Here is an 18,382-nt window from a genome sequence, read left to right on the forward strand (position 1 = left end):
ACGCTGGGGGCTGGGATGTGGGGGAGGAGTGATTTAAGAAGCAGGTTCAGAGGGGGAGATGATTTATGAAATGGGAGCAAGGGGTAGGGCAGGAAGTTATATAAGGAGGGAAGGAGGCTGAGATGGGTATCGGGCTGGCTTTAAGTATAGGCTGAGGAACAGGCAATAGGAATGCTCACAGAAAAATGGAGACTAAGGCCTGAGACCCAGACAAGGACACGGCTACTGGGGATCTGAAGGAAGCCATCTAAGCATGGGGGCCGACACAGGAAGGTACAGTGGGCCAGAGAACTGACTGAACACTTCTGGTTTTCATAATAACTGTGCAAGGCATCAGAACAAGTATGCTATACTAACTTTACAGGTTCAAAGAAGTCACTGATTTGCCCAAGGCCTAACAGTGGAGCCTGGATCTGAACTTAGTCTCCAGGTAGGTTTTACCCAAGGCGGGAGAAAGACAGATTTCAGAGGACGTTCTCATTTTGCCCAAGGAAACCAGGACACTGAGCTGCATGAGACTGGGACCATTTCTGGAAATGGATGCAGTGTAGATGGTTCCTTCCCGCTGCCTGGGACAGTGCGGAGGGGTAGTGCAGGGCTCACATCCAGGACAAGGCCACCTCAAGTCTCTGGATGTGTACCTGCCCCAGAGTGCGTGAGAGAGGGAGTAAAAACATGGAAGTTTTCCTCCTTGACTAAAGAGACAGAAAAGAGGAAGGGAAAAGGGCGGGGGGGTGGTGACTGGGTCCCCAGCGGGACCCAGTCATGCAGGGTCCAGGCTGCTCCTCTGCCCCTGTGCCTGCCTTGCTGGAGTGGCCTGTGCAGGGGACATTGGATGTTCCACAGCAAGGACTGCAAGCAGCGAGCTAAGCTCCCTAGCAGGAGGTATATGTCTGTCCTGAGCAAGGGAGATATTCAGGTCCTGTTCAGGCCGAAGTGGTGGGGAGGGAAACTCCTGCTCCTCCCCCTAGGGGAAGTACTTGTCTGTGCTGTCTTCTTGGAAGCCCAAGTTTGTAAAAGTCCCCACAGAGTCCTCATCCCGCATCAGGAACCATTTCGTGTCCCCGGACCTGAATCAAGGCGCACGTAGTCAAGGCAGGGCTGTCCCATCTGACACCCTTTTACCACCCTCACCCCCATCCTCAGAGTGCTCACCAGTCTCCACCTTCACCGCGCCTCCGTCGGGGACCCACCACGAGGATGCCGAATGCCACCAGCAGCAGCAACAGCAGGGTCTCGGCCCCCGCTAGGCCCCCAGTCAGCGCCTTCCAGGAGACAGACACCTTGCAGCGCGAGCCCAGGAACCAGTGCGTGTTGGTAGCGAAGCAGCTGGAGGAGGCAGCCACAAGTCACAGACCCTCACCACCTCCCTGGCAGGATCATTCAGCACCTTTACCCTNGGTAGCAGGTGGGCGGGACTCCACCCGCGGGCGAATGGGTGCGGCTTAGAGGGGCTGGGGGCCTGGTTGGGCGGGGCTGACTGGTAGACCCAAAAGGCTGTGGGCGGGACTCCCGCCCGTGGGCGGGCCTCACGGGCAAGCCCGACCACTATTCTCCAGAAAGCACTGGCCCTGATTACGGTCGATGGCGCCATCCACTTCCGACGTGCATTTGGTGAGGCAGCGGAGCCGGTTCCCCTCCACCAAGGGAAAGTAGAAATCCTTATAACCCTGGGCAGCGCGCAGCAACAGATGGCTGGGAAGATGGGATAGGGAGGGTAGAGACAGACAGTGACCTCATCCACGCAGCTCAGGGCCCTGGCTGAAATGATTCTGAAAATGAATGTCTCGACCACATTTCCAAGAATGGGGTGTTGTGGGGTAGACCCTGGGATTACATGAGGGGAGGGCAGGCCAGGCCCCCAGGATCCACACCCTCTCCTCACCTTACTTGCTGCCCAGGAAGGGCAGTACTGCAGGGCTACCTCACATGCCTCCCCAGAAGGTCTCTCCAGCATCCCCAGGGAATTTCAATGGGCATATGTCACTGCTGAGAGGAGTCATGGCCTCCAGGGCCACTCAGCCCTTTGCCCTTCCCTGACCTTCCGGGCTCAGCTCCGTGGTGATGTTGTTGTTCTCCTTGATGGAGTCATAACACAGGGCTGGGGGGGGTGGGGGGGGACACAGGCACAGGTTGAATTAGGTGGGAAAGGTCAAGGGTTCATGGACAAGGAAGCAGGGCAAGCACAGTGAATGGCAGCAAGGGCTCTGTCGGTAAGGGGAGTGTGTGGACGGGCTGCAAGGGAAGGCTCCTTTGGCCTCCCTCATCGTATCTATGATTAATCAGGAGTCCTCAGCAATCCTGGAAGCCTTGAAAACTGTCATGGGTCTCTTCCCCAGAATCCAGACTCTGTCAAGTTCCTCCTTAGCCCCATTCTTGACCCAATTGGCTGTGGACCTGTGTCCCTTCTCAAAACTTGCTGGAGGTATCCCAAGGTTGGCACCTGAACCCAGGAGACCCCTGTCTGAACTAGTACAGGCTGGGATGGGGATTGGGACACTGACCCCTCCCTCCAGCCCAAGGCCCACAGCCTCACCTCACTCTGGTTATTCAGACAGCTGTTCTTGCTGGCATTCTGGAGTTCCTCCTTGAGGGCTGTCTTCATCTTCCCATACTCATTCTCCAGCTGGACACTGAAGGACAACTCCAACAGAACCAAATAGTCTACCACGATGCTTCCATTCCTGAGGGGGTCAAGGGGATCGGGGGCCTTGAAAGGTGTCCAGGCTGGGACACATAGATTCTTAGAAGGACACCTCCAGGACCAACCATGGGTACACATATTGGGAAGAAGGGGGCCAGAGACAATGAGTTGGGATTTCAGACATTATGTTCAGAAGGAGCTGCCAGCGTCCCTGAGTTGGTCAGTCTGGGAAGGCAGGACAAGGAATGATTGCCATTCTTTTGCATTGCTTTAAGCCATTACCAAACCAGGCCATCCTGGACTCTCTGCCTCACTCATACTGACCCACCCAGCAGACCAGATGCCAGCCAGAGAGAGACCAACCACAGTCCAGACACCAGGCTTCCCACCAGCCCATGTGCACCACCTCCCTGTGTGTCCCATGCAGTCCCTCTACTTACAATGCACTTAAAAATGTAATGATGGTTTTACTCTTACAGAGAAATTACCCCAGAATATGATCTCTAAAATCCCCCATGGCCCTGGTCAGGTGGCTCAGTTGGTTGGAGTATAGTTCCATACACCAAAATGTTGTGGGTCTGATCCCCAGTCAGGGCACCTACTGGAGGCAATCAATCAATATTTCTCTCTCACATTGATATTTCTCTCTCTCTTTATCTCTCTATCTTGTTGTCTCTCTCCCCCCCAACTCCTCCCCCTCTAAAATATATCCTTGGGTAGAGATTTAAAAATTTCCCCCATAGAGTGATTCTCTTGCATACTCTCTTCATCCCTCTCCTTATGAAATCTGATGATTTCCAAAACCAAGGGATGTCTTCTCTAGCCTTTCTTCGCACCCACTCCCCTCACCTAACACTATCTCTGTGACCCCAGGAACAGGATTTCCACATCCTTGAACCCCTGCATATTTCGGTAAACATTCTTCATTTGGAATGCCAAGGATCCCTGGGCTCATGTCTAAACCTCCAGACCTGAGGTCATTCAGGAGCCCAAGCTCAGCTCCAGGTGAGGACTTTTGAGTCCCCTTCCCTTTCTCCTCACCTGATTCTTGAAGGTGTTGCTGAAATCCATGTAGGCCTCAGAAGTGTTGTCATTGAGGTCTGGGGTGAATGTCTGCTGGACAGACACCTCCATGCCCACTTCAGCATCCACCATTTCTGCACACAGCATGCTCTGTTCTAATCACCATTTACACCATATACTCCTATCTGACATCACCACCACCACCCCAACCCAGAGGCTTTTGTCATGCCCCTCCCCATGTTCTCTGAGGACTAACTAAATAGCAAGAGGGCTAGATGTAGGAATTATGGGGTAAGTTGTCCTGAGATGGGGGAAAGAAAGAAGTCAGGATGCACGGAAGTCAGACCTGTGGTCTCTCCCTTGTCTGCCCCAGTGGGAGACAGAATAATTGCCCCCAAAGATGTTTATGTCCTAATTCCCAGAACCTATGAATATGTTATATTACATGGCAAGGAGGAATCAAATGTAATCAGATGTAATTAAGGTTACTAATCAGTTGACTTTAGACTTTAATATGTGAAAAATCAACGTAAATTACTCAGGTGGGCCCAATATAAGCACAAGGTCCTTAATAGTGGAAGAGGGAGCAGGAAAAGTCAGAATTGGTCAGAGGAAGATGTGAGGATGGAAGAAAGTCATAGATGCAATGTTGCTGGTTTTGAATATGGAGAGAGGGGATCTTGAAGGATCCAGAATCTAGAAAGGGTAAAGAAATAGATCCTTTGAAAAGGAACAAAGCCCTGTCAGAACCTTAATTTTAGTGCAACAAGGCCCACATTGGACTTTTAACCTACTGAACTGTCAAATAAGAAATGCGTGTTGTTTCAGCCACTAAGTTTGTGAAAGTTTCTTACAACAGCAATTAGAAACTAATATAGTTCTGAGCAGTTCAGACTGGGAAGAGGTCCCAGAAGGACTATGGTCTCAGCCATCCCCTGGAGGTGAGGAAAGAAAAGAGACATGAGATGGTATGGGAGAAGGCTTGGGAGATAAGGCAGGGATGAAAGTCTTGATGGCTCCAGGCCAACCACAGGGCTGGGCCCAGGGAGAGTCAGGGGCACCGTCCAGGAGAAAGTGCATAGGGCAGGACTCGGGCAACTCACTCAGTTCCACCTTTTCCACAGCAAACTCGCACTGGGAGCCATAGAAGGTACTGTGGCAGTGGCACTTGAGGCCATCCCACTGACCTCCATTCTGGCATCTGATCTCCTGGAGCTCACAGTGGTCCCCAGAGAACCCCAAGGGACAAAGGCAATGGCCTTGTATCCAGGTGCCACCATTGTCACAGGTGCCTGGGTAGCACAGGAAGAAAGGGAATTTCAGGATAGAGCCAGACATTGGATACATGGGAATTTAGTAGGGGGGAAAGGAGGTCCAACCTGGGGTGGTGGTCAATAGAGACGGTGTGGTCATCTGAGTAGTGGTCAAAGTTGTCCTGGGTGATGTAAACGTGGTGGGAGTCTGAGTGGTGACCACTGATGTCTTTGGAGTCCTGGTCATCGTTGGGCTGGGGTGTGTCGACTTGCTCAACATTATCATGCAGTTGGAAAGCTGCTGCTTCACTTCATGGTCGGTGGGAGGCTAGTGAAGCTGGACACAGGTGGGGTGGTTACAGAGTAGGAGCTCATCCAGGTACCACTGGTGGGTCTTCGTGTGCTTGTTGAAACTATGCTAATGGGAATAGTCCCAGGGCTGAGAGAATTTGGGGCATCAGTTATGATGTTGGTGGGATCAGTTTCCAAATCTGAAGTAGAAGTGTCTGTATGTGTAGGAAATACTGTTGTCATACTGGTGGAACTAGGACAGGTGGTGGCCATCTCAGTAATAGAGGTAAAGGCCGATAATGGGATAGTGGGAGTAAAAGTAACTACTATCTGGATCAATTTCTATGCATGGAGTGGTGGGAGAAGTAGGCACTATTGTAATGGATATGTATTCTGGACATGGGATGGTGGGGGAAATCAAAACAGTCGGAGTTGTTTCAATAGAAGAGGTTATTGGAGAAGATATGATTGAAGAAGTTTTTGTAGTTTCACATGAAGTAGGAGAAGCAGTGACAGAAGAATGTGTACCTGCAGTGACAGTTTGTGAGGAATGGGGAGAATTTGTAGAGATAGTAGAGAGCATTGAATTAGCACTGGTAGAAGAGACAGAAGTCAAATGTGCTATTTCAGATGTTGAAGAAGAGACAATGGTACTAAAAGAACTGATTACTGCATTTGTAGATGTACTCAATGAAGGAAGAAGGGGCATGAAAGACATACTTGAGAATGTATCCAAAGTTATGGAGAGCAAAGCACCATCTCAAGTCGTAGCAGCAGAGACTAAGGTGCCATTGGCTATTGTTGCTGTACTGTGTGTGGTGGGAGATGACGTGATGATATTGGTAGGGGTGGCCAGCATACTGGAAAAGATAGATGTTGAGGTGAGTTCAGTCATGGGGATCAAGAACCCAACGGTGCCTGTAGATGTGAAAATGACCTGTGTCGAGGCAGTGGTAGGGATTTCAGTAGACAGGGTAGTAGCTGTGGATGTGTGCATGGTGCCCATGGTAGGAACAGAGGGGGTGACTGTGGGTGTAGATGTGCTTCCCATGGAGGAGCCCTGTGAAGTACTGGTATCTGGAGTAGTTTGAGTCATAGTCAGGGTAGAGGTTGGTTTCCTGAGAATAGGAGCAGTCATGGGTGTTGCCATTGTGGAGGGAGTGAGTGAGATTGCTGTGACTGAGGTTGCAGAGGTCAAAGGGTGAGCACAAGTGGTGACTTCAGTCATGACCACAGTGACAGTGGTGGAGGGAGATTTATGGGTGGGTGGGGCCTGAGTAGTAGAGTGTGTAGTAATCAAGGAAGACATAGGCATAGTGTTTGTGCTGAAAGGGGGCTCTGGCTGCATGGCAGAAACAGGCACAGAAGACAGAAGCGGTGGTGGATGTCAAGGTACTGGTGGTCACTGGGGTAGAGGTGGTACATATGGGAGAACTGACTGTTTCTGTGGGAGTGACTGAGGATGTCACAGTGGGAGTAGAAGTTATCTCTGTTGTGACAGTCTCTGTGGAAACATCACTGGTCAGGGTAGGTGTGGTTTTCCTGGTAGATGTAGCATAAGAGGTTGTGTCTGTCAACTTGCCTGTCTGCAGGGGCTGCAGTTTTTTCTTCTGGTTCAGTTTTTGTGGATGTCTGCTGTGTATCCATGGTAGTCCCTGTTAGGCTAGATTCATAGGATGTCATTGTAGCCAAAGGTACTGTGCTTGCTACAGTTTTTGACAACATGTTTAGAGATGGTGTGTTATTTCTTGTCACAGCTGTTGTATAAGTGTTGAGCAAGGTCACCTGAGTCATTGTTATACATGTAGTGGTGGGGTAAGTGGTGGTGACTACTCCTCTGGTTGGTTTGATGCACTCTGTAGCACTCGTATAGACAATTATAGTAGGTGGAGTGGTTTCTACCTGGATGACAAACTTGGATATTGGAGTTGTTGGGGTGTTGGAATTGATTGGAGATTTGAGAAATGTTTCAGGAATGTGTTTGAAATGTGTAGAGGTGTTGAGTCAAAAGTATGTTTTCCCTCCTGCCAGGAATGGGAGAAGTAGTTTTAGGGGTGTTGAGTGGCCACCCAGTTTTGCCTTTGGAACGTGGGTAGTTACTGAGAGCAGCATGGGCTGCTCCTTCCCTGGGGAGGAGTGCATTAGAAGACTATGTGGCTATGGATGAAGTTCCTGAATTGTAAATAGAACAGAAGAATTTATTCATAGGCCATTTTGTCATCATAATACCCCATAAGTTTTTCCTTTTTCATTTTTCCATATATGTAACATAGAAGGCAGGAAGTGCTATTGCTTATTCCCCAGTCAGTGGCACTTTGGGCCTGAGGACTTTCAGGTTCTGAAGGCCAATATTATCTGCTTCCCAGAGCAGCCTCTCCAATGGGAAGGGAGGTGGGAGATACCCTCAGTACCTTGTCAACCTCATTGGAGTGTCTGTCCTTCCAGCTTTGGAATGGTCACTTGCAGGTTCAAGAAAGGCTTCTACCTTCTGCCCTTGACACCCCCACTCCTTCCTCCTTGCTCCCTTCCATTACTCTGCATCCTCCTCCCTCCTCTACCTACTACCCAGAAGTCCTGGTCCCTGGTGGCTCGCTGCCACCTCTGCTGCTTTCCCTGTGACTCGGTGCAGTCTGAGCTGACTCTCCTCTTCATTAGGGAGAGAGAGAACCTAGCCAAGGTGGGGCTGGAGGTGGAGACACATCCTGGGCACCAGGAGATGAAGGGTCAGAAAGGAGAAAGCTGTGTATAGAACAGCAAAGGGAAGACTTCCACCAAGATGAAGGCATAGGTGGAAACACTGTGCCTTCTCCCACAACCAAGTTTGAATACAACAAAGGTTTGGAGAACAAAGACACAGTTAAAGACCAGAAAATTGAATTATATGGAAGTCCGACCAAGAGGGGCGGAGCCAGCAGCGGAGCAGGGTCAGGCAGAAAAGATCCCCAGACCTAGGCGCGCAAGTAGCCCGGACCCAGTCAGGGTGTGGGGCAGACTGACCGCGGTCGCACATTCGTGCACAGTGAGACAGACCACCCAGGCCCCAGGGGGCGAACCCAGTGGAGGGCTAACAGCGGTGGCACACTCACATGCAGTGGGACGAAACACGTGGGCCCAGGTGACAGTGGCAGCTGTGGCACCGGCCACCTGTGGGGGCTGCAGCAGGAGGCGGCAGACGGGACGCCATTGTTCCTCTTTGACCCCACCCCCACATACAGTGTCACAACCCAGCGACTGAGTTGCCCTGCTCTGGTGAACACCTAGGGCTCTGATCTTTGTGCCTCCGAAACAGGCACAAACAGCCCAAAAGATGGCGCAAGAAGAACTCAAAGTCCCAGAGCCTATAACTCTAAGCGACCGAGAGATTGCCAGCCTCTCAGAAGCACAATTCAAGACACTGTTTATCAGGATGCTCACAGAACTGGTTGATTATAGTCACAAATTAGAGGAACATATGAAGGCTAAACTAATTGAAATGAAGGGAAATGCACAGGAAACAAATAGTGATGGAAAGGAAACTGGGACTCAAATCAATGGAATGGACCAGAAGGAAGAACAAAACATCCAACCAGAAAGGAATGAAGAAATGAAAGGAACCTCCAGGACATCTTTAAATGTTCCAACATCCGAATTATAGGGGTACCAGAAGGAGAAGAGGATCAGCCACGAGTGGAAAATTTATTTGAACAAATAATAGAGGAGAACTTCCCCAGCCTGGCAAAGGAAATAGACTTCCAGGAAATCCAGGGCGCTCAGAGAGTCCCAAAGAAGTTGGACCCAAGAAGGAACACACCAAGGCACATCATAATTACATTAGCCAAGATTAAAATGAAGGAGAGAATCCTAGAAGCAGCAAGAGATAAGGGGACANCCTTCTCTTCTGTCAAACACAGGGGACCCAGTGTGTTCTGGGCACAGGTGTTGTTTGCAGGGCTCGGGTGGGGGATCTTGAAGTCTGATTTGTTCTCAATGGGTGCGTCTAAGACCAGCTGGTGTGGGACCCTGGGTCTTTTTTCTCCCACCTCTCAGGAACCCTGCAATTTATCTGCAATTACCTCCCCTATGCCTCTCAGTGTCTGCTCCTGACCCCCAATCCTAGTCCTTCCAGACCCAGAAGCCCACGCTCCATCTTCTCACTGCCCTCCAGGGCTACTGCTTTGATGAAGGGGCTCTAGCCCAGGAATCTTCATAACCTCCTTACTTCCCTGACACACATACAGTAAGCTGAGGTGGGCTAAGGGTAGAGGCAGAAACCAGAGCTCTCAGAGCAAAGATATTTGGGTGGGAGGTGAGAAGGAAGCTAACCCTAAGTGCTGACCAAGGTAGAGGTGTACATAGAAGTGATTTGCTTCCTTGCACAACCAAAAGAAGTATAACAACCAATATAAAAATAATAAACAACCAGAACTGCCAGAAAATCAAACTGCATGGAACTCTGACAACCAAGGAATTAAAGAAATATTTATCCAGACCAGTAAGAGGGGCGGAGATGGGCAGCTGGAAGGAGAGGACCACAGCAAGGCAGCAGACTGGATGGTGGGTGAGGTGGGGGCTGGCTGACTGAGAAAGTAAAGACTCAAAACCTCTAGCTATAAATTTCTACGGGGTTGCAAAGGTTGGAGAAACTCCCAGTTTCAGAGAGAGTTTGTTGGAGAGGTCCACAGGATCCCAGAATGTGCACAAACCCAACCAGCACCTGATTGGGAATTAGCACATGAAAGGGCACAATCTGCTTGTGGGAAGGGAGGGAAGGGACGGAAAGTGGGGCTACAGCAGAGCCAGTTGGGTGGCATTGTTTCCTCTCTGACCCCTCCTCCACATACAGTGCCACAACACAGTGAAGTGCATTGCTTCACCATGACTATAATACCTAAGGCTCCACACCTTACAATATATAACAGGTGAGCTGAGACAAAGAAATACGGCTCAAATGAAAGGTTAGATCAAAACACCAGAAAAAGAACCAAGCAATGAGAAGATAGGCAACCTGTCAGGTGCAGAGTTCAAAACACTGGTAATCAGGATTCTCACAAAATAATTGCATTCAGTTGCAAAATGAAGGAAGAAATGAAGGCTACTCAAAGTGAGATAAAGGAAAATATACAGAAAACCAACAGTGAAGGAAAGGAAATCAGGACTCAAATCAACAATTTGGAACAAAAGGAAGAAATACACATCCAACTGGAACAGAAGAAACAGGAATTTTTAAAAATGAGGAGAGGCTTAGGAACCTCTGGGACAACTTTAAGCACTACAACATCTGAATCATAGGGATGTAAAGAAGAGAGGGAAGAATAAGAAAATGAGGACTTCTGGCCAAGATGGAGGCATAGGTGGAAACACTGTGCCCCCTCCCACAACTAAATTTAAAGACAGCTAAGTTTTAGAAACAAAAACGCAGCCAAAACAGTGAAAATTGAACTGTATGGAAGTCCAACAACAACAAGCCACTCAGCCAGACCAGTGCGGGGAGCAGAGTCAGCATCAGAGTGGGGTTGGGCTGGAAAGATGGTTCCAACCGACCGACCCAGGAGCGGAGGTGGAGGCGGTTGGTGGATCCCAGGCGTGGGGTAGTGACGGGCGGACCCAGTGAGGGCGCAGGGCGGCTGCCTGACTGTGGTCACACATTCACATGCAGATAAATCAAGCAAAGGCGCGAACAGTGAGACAGACCCTGCAGGCTAGGGCCCCAGTGGGAATTAGAGCCTGAAACCACCAACTGGAAAGACTTTCTCAGGGTCGAGGGACCGGGAGAGGCTCCCAGGCTCACAGAGAGTTCATTGGAGAGACCCACAGGGTCCTGGAGAGTACATGGGCCCACACACCCGGGAACCAGCACCAGAGGGGCCCAGTTTGCTTGTGGGAAGCAGCAGAGGGGACAGAAATCTGAGAGAGAGCGGAGCGGAGCAAAGTGCCATTTTTTTCCCCGTCTCTGACCCCGCCCCCACATACAGTGTCACAACCCAGCTACTGGGTGTCCTGGCCCTGGCAAACACCTAAGGCTCCACCCCTCAAACATAACAGGTGTAAACAGACCAAACATTATGACTCAAGAACAGCTCAAAGCCCCAGAGCCTATAATTCTAAGTGACCGAGAAATAGCCAGCCTTTCAGATGCACAGTTCAAAACACTGGTGATCAGGATGCTCACAGAATTGGTTGATTTTAGCCACAAATTAGAGGAACATATGAAGGCTAAACTGATTGAAATGAAGGGAAATGCACAGGAAACCAATAGTGATGGAAAGGAAACTGGGACTCAGGTCAAGGGAGTGGACCAGAAGGAAGAAAGAAACAACCAAACAGAACAGAAGGAAGAAACAAGAATTCAAAAAAATGAGGAGAGGCTTAGGAACCTCCAAGATATCTTTAAACGTTCCAACATCCAAATTACATCCAAATTATAGGGGCACCAGAAAGGGAAGAGGAACAGCCACGAGTGGAATGCTTATTTAAACAAATAATAAAGGTGAACTTCCCCACTCTGGCAAAGGAAATCGACTTCCAGGAAATCCAGGGCGCTCAGAGAGTCCCAAAGAAGTTGGGCCCAAGAAGGAACACACCAAGGCACATCATAATTACATTAGCCAAAATTAAAATGAAGGAGAGAATTCTAGAAGCAGCAAGAGATAAGGGGACAGTCACCTACAAAGGACTTCCCATCAGACTGTCAGTGGGTTTCTCCAAAGAGACCTTACAGGCAAGAAGGAGCTGGAAAGAAGTATTCAAAGTCATGAAAGGAAAGGACTTACATCTGAGATTATCCTATCTAGCAAAGCTATCATTTAGAGTGGAAGGGCATATAAAGTGCCCCCTGGGGAAGGTAAAGTTAAAGGAGTTCATCATCACCAAGCCCTGATCACGTGAGATGTTAAAGAAATAGATCAAAACTATGAACAGTAAAATGACAAACTCACAACTATCAACAACTGAACCTAAAAAACAAATACAAACACTAAGCAAACAACTAGAACAGGAACAGAATCACAGAAATGAAGACCATATGGAGGATTACCAGCAGGGAGGGACAGGAGAGAGAATGGGGGGAAATGTACAGGGAATAAGAAGCATAAGTGGTAGGCATAAAATAGATGGGAAAGTTAAGAGTGGTATAGGAAATAGAGGAGCCAAAGAATTTATATGTATGACCCATTGACATGAGTAAGGAAGGGAGTGTGAAATACTGGAGGGTAGAGGTGGGTATAGGATGGAGGGGGGAGAAAGGGGAGAAAAAAATTAGGACAACCATAATAGGATAATCAATAAAATATACTTTTTAAAAAAGGGAGCTAACCCTAACCCTGAGTGGACAGGTAGTCTAGGCACTTTCTGCTGGCAAGTGCTATAGTTGCATGAGTGTTCTCTGCCACTAACTCACAACATTAGGAAACCTTTGTTTGTCACTCTTAACACTTGTAAAGTGAAATTGATGACATTTATAGAGGGGTTCATGTTTGTAAACTAATTTACCCAGTGGGAGAAATAGAGTAGGTAATAGAAAGTATATCTATTTTATTATTAACACTCACAGGTAAACCTTAAGGTCTCCAGGACTCATGCCTGCCTGCCTGATGAGGGATCTCGTTTTAAAAGTACATTTTATTGATAATGCTATTAGAGTTGTCCCATTTTTTGTCCCCTCTATCCCCTTCACCCCCCTATCTTATAAAGTGCCTCCTGGGCAAGGTAAAGTTAAAGGAGTTCATCAGCATTCCCCACCCTCTTAGTTCATGTCCACGGGCTGTACATATAAGTTCTCTGACTTCTCCATTTCCCACATTATTCTTAACCCCCCCCTATTTTCTACCTACTATTTATGCTTCTTAGTCCCTGTACATTTTCTCCCATTTTCCCCCTAGTCTTCCCCAGTGATAACCCCCCACGTGATCTCCATTTCTGTGATTCTGTTCCTGTTCTAGTTGTTTGCTTAGTTTTTGCTTTTGTTTTTTAAGTTTAGTTGTCAATAAATGTGAGTTTGTTGTCATTTTACAGTTCATTGTTTTTGATCTTCTATTTCTTTTACTTAGAAATATTTTTAAAACTTTAATTACCTATTTTCAGGGAAAGAGGAAGGGAAGGAGAAAGAAAGGGAGAGATAGATCAATGTGTGGTTGCCTCTTGCACACCCCCTACTGGGGACCTAGCCTGCAACCCAGGCCTGGGAATTGAACCTACTACCCTTTGGTTTGTAGGCTGGCACTCAATCCACTGAGCCACATCACCTAGGGTTGATCTCCTTCTATTTCTTAGATAAGTCCCTTTAACATCTCATGTGATCAGGGCTTGGTGATGATGAACTCCTTTAACTTTACCTTCCCCAGGGGGCACTTTATCTGCCCTTCCACTCTAAATGATAGCTTTGCTAGATAAGGTAATCTCAGATGTAAGTCCTTTCCTTTCATGACTTTGAATACTTCTTTCCAGCTCCTTCTTGCCTGTAAGGTTTCTTTTGAGAAATCAGCTGATAGTCTTATGGGAATTCCTTTGTAGGTAACTGTCTTCTTTCCTCTAGCTGCTTTTGAGATTCTCTTTTTTAATCTTGGCTAACTTAATTATGATGCACCTTGGTGTGCTCCTCTTTGGGTCCAACTTCTTTGGGACTCTCTGGGTTCCCTGGACTTCCTGGAAGTCTATTTCCTTTGCCAGATTGGGGAAGTTCTCCCTCATTGTTTGTGCAAATAAGTTTTCATTTTCCTATTCTTCCCTCTCTTCTTTTACATCCCTATGATTCAGATGTTGTAGTGCTTAAAGTTGTCCCAGAGGTTCCTAAGCCTCTCCTCATTTTTTAAAATTCCTGTTTCTTCTGTTCCAGTTGGATGTGTATTTCTTCCTTTTGTTCCAAATTGTTGATTTGAGTCCTGATTTCCTTTCCTTCACTGTTGGTTTTCTGTATATTTTCCTTTATCTCACTTTGAGTAGCCTTCATTTCTTCCTTCATTTTGCAACTGAATGCAATTATTTTGTGAGAATCCTGATTACCAGTGTTTTGAACTCTGCACCTGACAGGTTGCCTATCTTCTCATTGCTTGGTTCTTTTTCTGGTGTTTTGATCTAACCTTTCATTTGGGCCGTATTTCTTTGTCTCAGCTCACCTGTTATATATTGTAAGGTGTGGAGCCTTAGGTATTATAGTCATGGTGAAGCAATGCACTTCACTGTGTTGTGGCACTGTATGTGGAGGAGGGGTCAGAGAGGAAACAATGCCACCCAACTGGCTCTGCTGTAGCCCCACTTTCCGTCCCTTCCCTCCCTTCCCACAAGCAGATTGTGCCCTTTCAGGTGCTGATTCCCAATCAGGTGCTGGTTGGGTTTGTGCACATTCTGGGATCCTGTGGACCTCTCCAACAAACTCTCTCTGAAACTGGGAGTTTCTCCAACCTTTGCAACCCCGTAGAAATTTATAGCTAGAGGTTTTGAGTCTTTACTTTCTCAGTCAGCCAGCCCCCACCTCACCCACCATCCAGTCTGCTGCCTTGCTGTGGTCCTCTCCTTCCAGCTGCCCATCTCCGCCCCTCTTACTGGTCTGGATAAATATTTCTTTAATTCCTTGGTTGTCAGAGTTCCATGCAGTTTGATTTTCTGGCAGTTCTGGTTGTTTATTATTTTTATATTGGTTGTTATACTTCTTTTGGTTGTGCAAGGAAGCAAATCACTTCTATGTACACCTCTACCTTGGTCAGCACTTAGGGTTAGCTTCCTTCTCACCTCCCACCCAAATATCTTTGCTCTGAGAGCTCTGGTTTCTGCCTCTACCCTTAGCCCACCTCAGCTTACTGTATGTGTGTCAGGGAAGTAAGGAGGTTATGAAGATTCCTGGGCTAGAGCCCCTTCATCAAAGCAGTAGCCCTGGAGGGCAGTGAGAAGATGGAGCGTGGGCTTCTGGGTCTGGAAGGACTAGGATTGGGGGTCAGGAGCAGACACTGAGAGGCATAGGGGAGGTAATTGCAGATAAATTGCAGGGTTCCTGAGAGGTGGGAGAAAAAAGACCCAGGGTCCCACACCAGCTGGTCTTAGACGCACCCATTGAGAACAAATCAGACTTCAAGATCCCCCACCCGAGCCCTGCAAACAACACCTGTGCCCAGAACACACTGGGTCCCCTGTGTTTGACAGAAGAGAAGGGGTTCTCAGAAAACTAGTCAAAGTGAGAAGAGCAGATTTCTGGAAAGAGGTTATTCCCCTGCCTTTTGATTCAAGTGCAGACTTCTACAACCTGCTGGTGGAGAGCAGTACCAGCTGGACCCAACTTCCCTCTCCTCCTCCTGCCTCAGTTCTCCTTGCAGGGAAGCTCTAAGAAATCCTTCCCCAACCTCCCCTGTGGCCTGAGAGCTAACACCCTCCCCCAACCTCCCTGGCTTAGAACATCAGGAGGGTCTCTTCAACCCTGCCCTACTGACCTCACCCCCTTACCTGTGGCCCCCAGGGAGGCCCTGAGCATCCATAGGAGGCTGAGGAGCCCAAGTAGCTGCATGGGCCCCTTGTGGTGAGGGCTGGGGACAGAGTAGGCACAAGCTCAGGGGACAGCAGCAGGGAGGCAGCCACAGTATATGCAGCAGACCCAGCTCCAACTGCCCAGCTGAGCATGGTGGTGGATCACATGGCCTCTTCCTTCTCTCTTGCACTATCCCACCTCACCCCACTTCTCCCTATATCTCTGATTTTATTGTAAGAAGTGACGGAGAAGATAAGATGAGCCCAGGAGGAGTCAGAAAGGGAGAGCTGCTGGTGAACCAACACACATCCTCCCCAGCCCCATCTCCACCTGGCTGACATACTCAGAGCAATTCCTAGGACACTGCCTCCTTCCCACCCCTCCCACCCTAGCCCCCCACCCCCACCCCAAGAACTAGCAAAACTGGATGGAGAATAAGCTTGGCCAAGACTTTGGACTCTGGAGTCTGGGGCCAATTCTTACAGCCTCCCCTTAGTTTCAATTCCAGCTGTACAGGAAGAAGGCGGAACCTCACTCTCCTTCACTCCCACAGCCACTTGCTCTTCCCTCCCTCCATCTTGCTATTAGCCCTGGAACTGTGACCCCATGGCCAAGGCCATGAGAGCGATGCAGAATCCAATCGGGAAGTCATTATACTATTTGAGGATTTGGGCTGGGCCCCAGAAAAGGAAATACAGATGGCCAGTGGAAACAAAATAACTAGTTTTGATCCAGGCAATTAGCAAGTATCAGAAAGTTTGATTCCAATCAGTGTTAGGAAAGGTATGAAGAATAAACACCCTTACCCAGTTGGTGGGAGTGTAAGTAGGTTGGGCTGCTTTGAAAAAGCAATTTAAACCTAATAAGATTTAAATGCACACTCAAGGACCCAGTAATTCCATCATTCCATCTCTGTGTTCAAGAAACACTTCAAGGAGGCATTCATGAGGATTGTTGCTGTTCAGTTTATTGCATTTCTGATATAAATTGAAAACAACCCAGATAACCCCAAATAGGAAACTAGAATGACTATGGAAAGTCACACTATGTTTGAATCAAATAGAATGGTACCAATATGGAAAGACCCTCAGATGTCTTGTTCAGTGGAACCAGTAGACACAGTTTTGTTAAAATACAAATATATATTTTCTATAAACATGCACACACACATGAGTATAAGTACATTCAAAATTTAGAAAGCAAGCCCTGGCTGGTGTAGCTCAGTGGATTGAGCGCAGGCCTGCGAACCACACGATCGCAGTTCGATTCCCAGTCAGGGCACATGCCTGGGTTGCAGGCTAGTTTCCAGCAGGGGACTCATGAGAGGCAACCATACATTGATACTTCTCTCCTTCTCTCCTTCCCTTTCCCTCTAAAGATAAATAAATAAAATCTTTAAAAAAAAAGACTTGAACAAACATTAACTTAGTTTCTAACAGTTCAAGGCCATTCTCTAGCATGACCTTAGCCCTCCTTAAAGTGAGTGCTCGTCTAAGAAGACGCAAGACTGCCACAATAATTGACTGTTCCAGCCAACATCTGATGGTAGAGCCCCTGTCCCAGCCTATGGAGAGAGTAAGAGCCTGATGTTAATAAACATCACTTAGCAAACCTGGATGAGTTTCACATAGACCAACCCCACTTCCCCTTTTTGTAATTTTTCACTTTCCTGACTCTCCTGAGGCCCTGATTACCTGCTTCCCTATTCCCTCACTCTCTCTTTAAATGCCTAGTTACCTCTGCAAATCAAAGTGGAGTTCAGTTCATGCTGAACTCTTTTTCCTATTGCAATAGTGTATTACTGATTAAAAATCTGTCCTTACCACTTTAACTAGTGTCTGGCTTTGTTTATCTTTAACAACTTGGAGACTGTATTATGTGTTGGAAAGTAATTAAAAAATAATTTAGAGGAGGATTCTAGGAATTTTGTGGGGTATGACACAAAGAATTTATCCCCCATCTAGATAACAATTCCGTTTGTAGAATCTGTCTGATGTAACTGTTTTTGCAACTCTGGAGTCTGTTGAGGGCTTGCAACTTCTAGGGGAAGACCAGGTTAGAAAATCACTGTTAATTTTGGTAAATTTCAGCTTTAGCACAGTAGCAGCTACCCATCCCACACTCTCAGCCACATGGCAAGCAGTTGTGCACAGTGTTCCTGGAGCAGCTTGCCCATGGCTTGTGGGAGCTAGGGTAGGCAAAAGGACCACGTATTCCTGTATCTTGGGTCTGTGCTCTAATCAGTAATTGCTGCTTCTGATCACAAAGGTGCAAGAAAAGAGACAGCCACTGTTACTGTACCTCTCCCAATTCTTGCAGGCCCCTCCCCCACCTTCAGGGGATTTAAAGGGCTGGTACCCTTTTCTTTCCCTGCCTTTTTTTTTTGCTTTTCCCCTTTTAGGAATCAGAAATTAAAGACTAGGACATTCAAAAACAACTGCATTCCTGGGGAAAATCAGAAAGTGACCATACATGCACAGGGAAAGGATGAGAAAGGGCTTGAGAAGACTTTAGTTTACACCTCATGCTGATCCTTGGAACAGAGACCCCCCCCCCTACAATAAGGGAAAAAAAGGAAGAAAGAAAGGAAGGAAGGAAGGAGAAATGCACAATAAGCAATAACAACAACAAAAAAACAGCAAACCCTGGGGAAGGAAGAAAATCTGACTTCCAGAGTTACTACATTATTAAATTCAAATGTTCAGTGTTCAACAAAAAAATCACAAGGCATACAAAGAAACA

The 18,382-nt window shown here is 47.7% G+C and overlaps 1 protein-coding gene across 1 annotated transcript; it reads right to left on the bottom strand.

Moving 5' to 3' along the window:
• Nucleotides 1-950: 950 nt before the first annotated feature.
• On the bottom strand, nt 951-6,858 carry MUC3A (mucin 3A, cell surface associated). Its single transcript, XM_037054726.1, is given in 14 exon segments — nt 951-1,070; nt 1,156-1,329; nt 1,534-1,672; nt 1,675-1,695; nt 2,042-2,101; nt 2,542-2,684; nt 3,513-3,589; nt 3,686-3,801; nt 4,771-4,959; nt 5,047-5,208; nt 5,211-5,536; nt 5,538-5,739; nt 6,239-6,390; nt 6,794-6,858. Coding segments are annotated over 14 exon segments (1,929 nt in total). The 3' UTR covers nt 951-967.
• Between the last annotated feature and the right edge of the window lie 11,524 nt (nt 6,859-18,382).

The sequence above is a fragment of the Sturnira hondurensis genome, unplaced genomic scaffold (genome assembly GCF_014824575.4).
Source record: "Sturnira hondurensis isolate 20B ecotype Veracruz unplaced genomic scaffold, ASM1482457v3 Scaffold0008380, whole genome shotgun sequence".
In the NCBI taxonomy this organism is placed as follows: Eukaryota; Metazoa; Chordata; class Mammalia; order Chiroptera; family Phyllostomidae; genus Sturnira; species Sturnira hondurensis.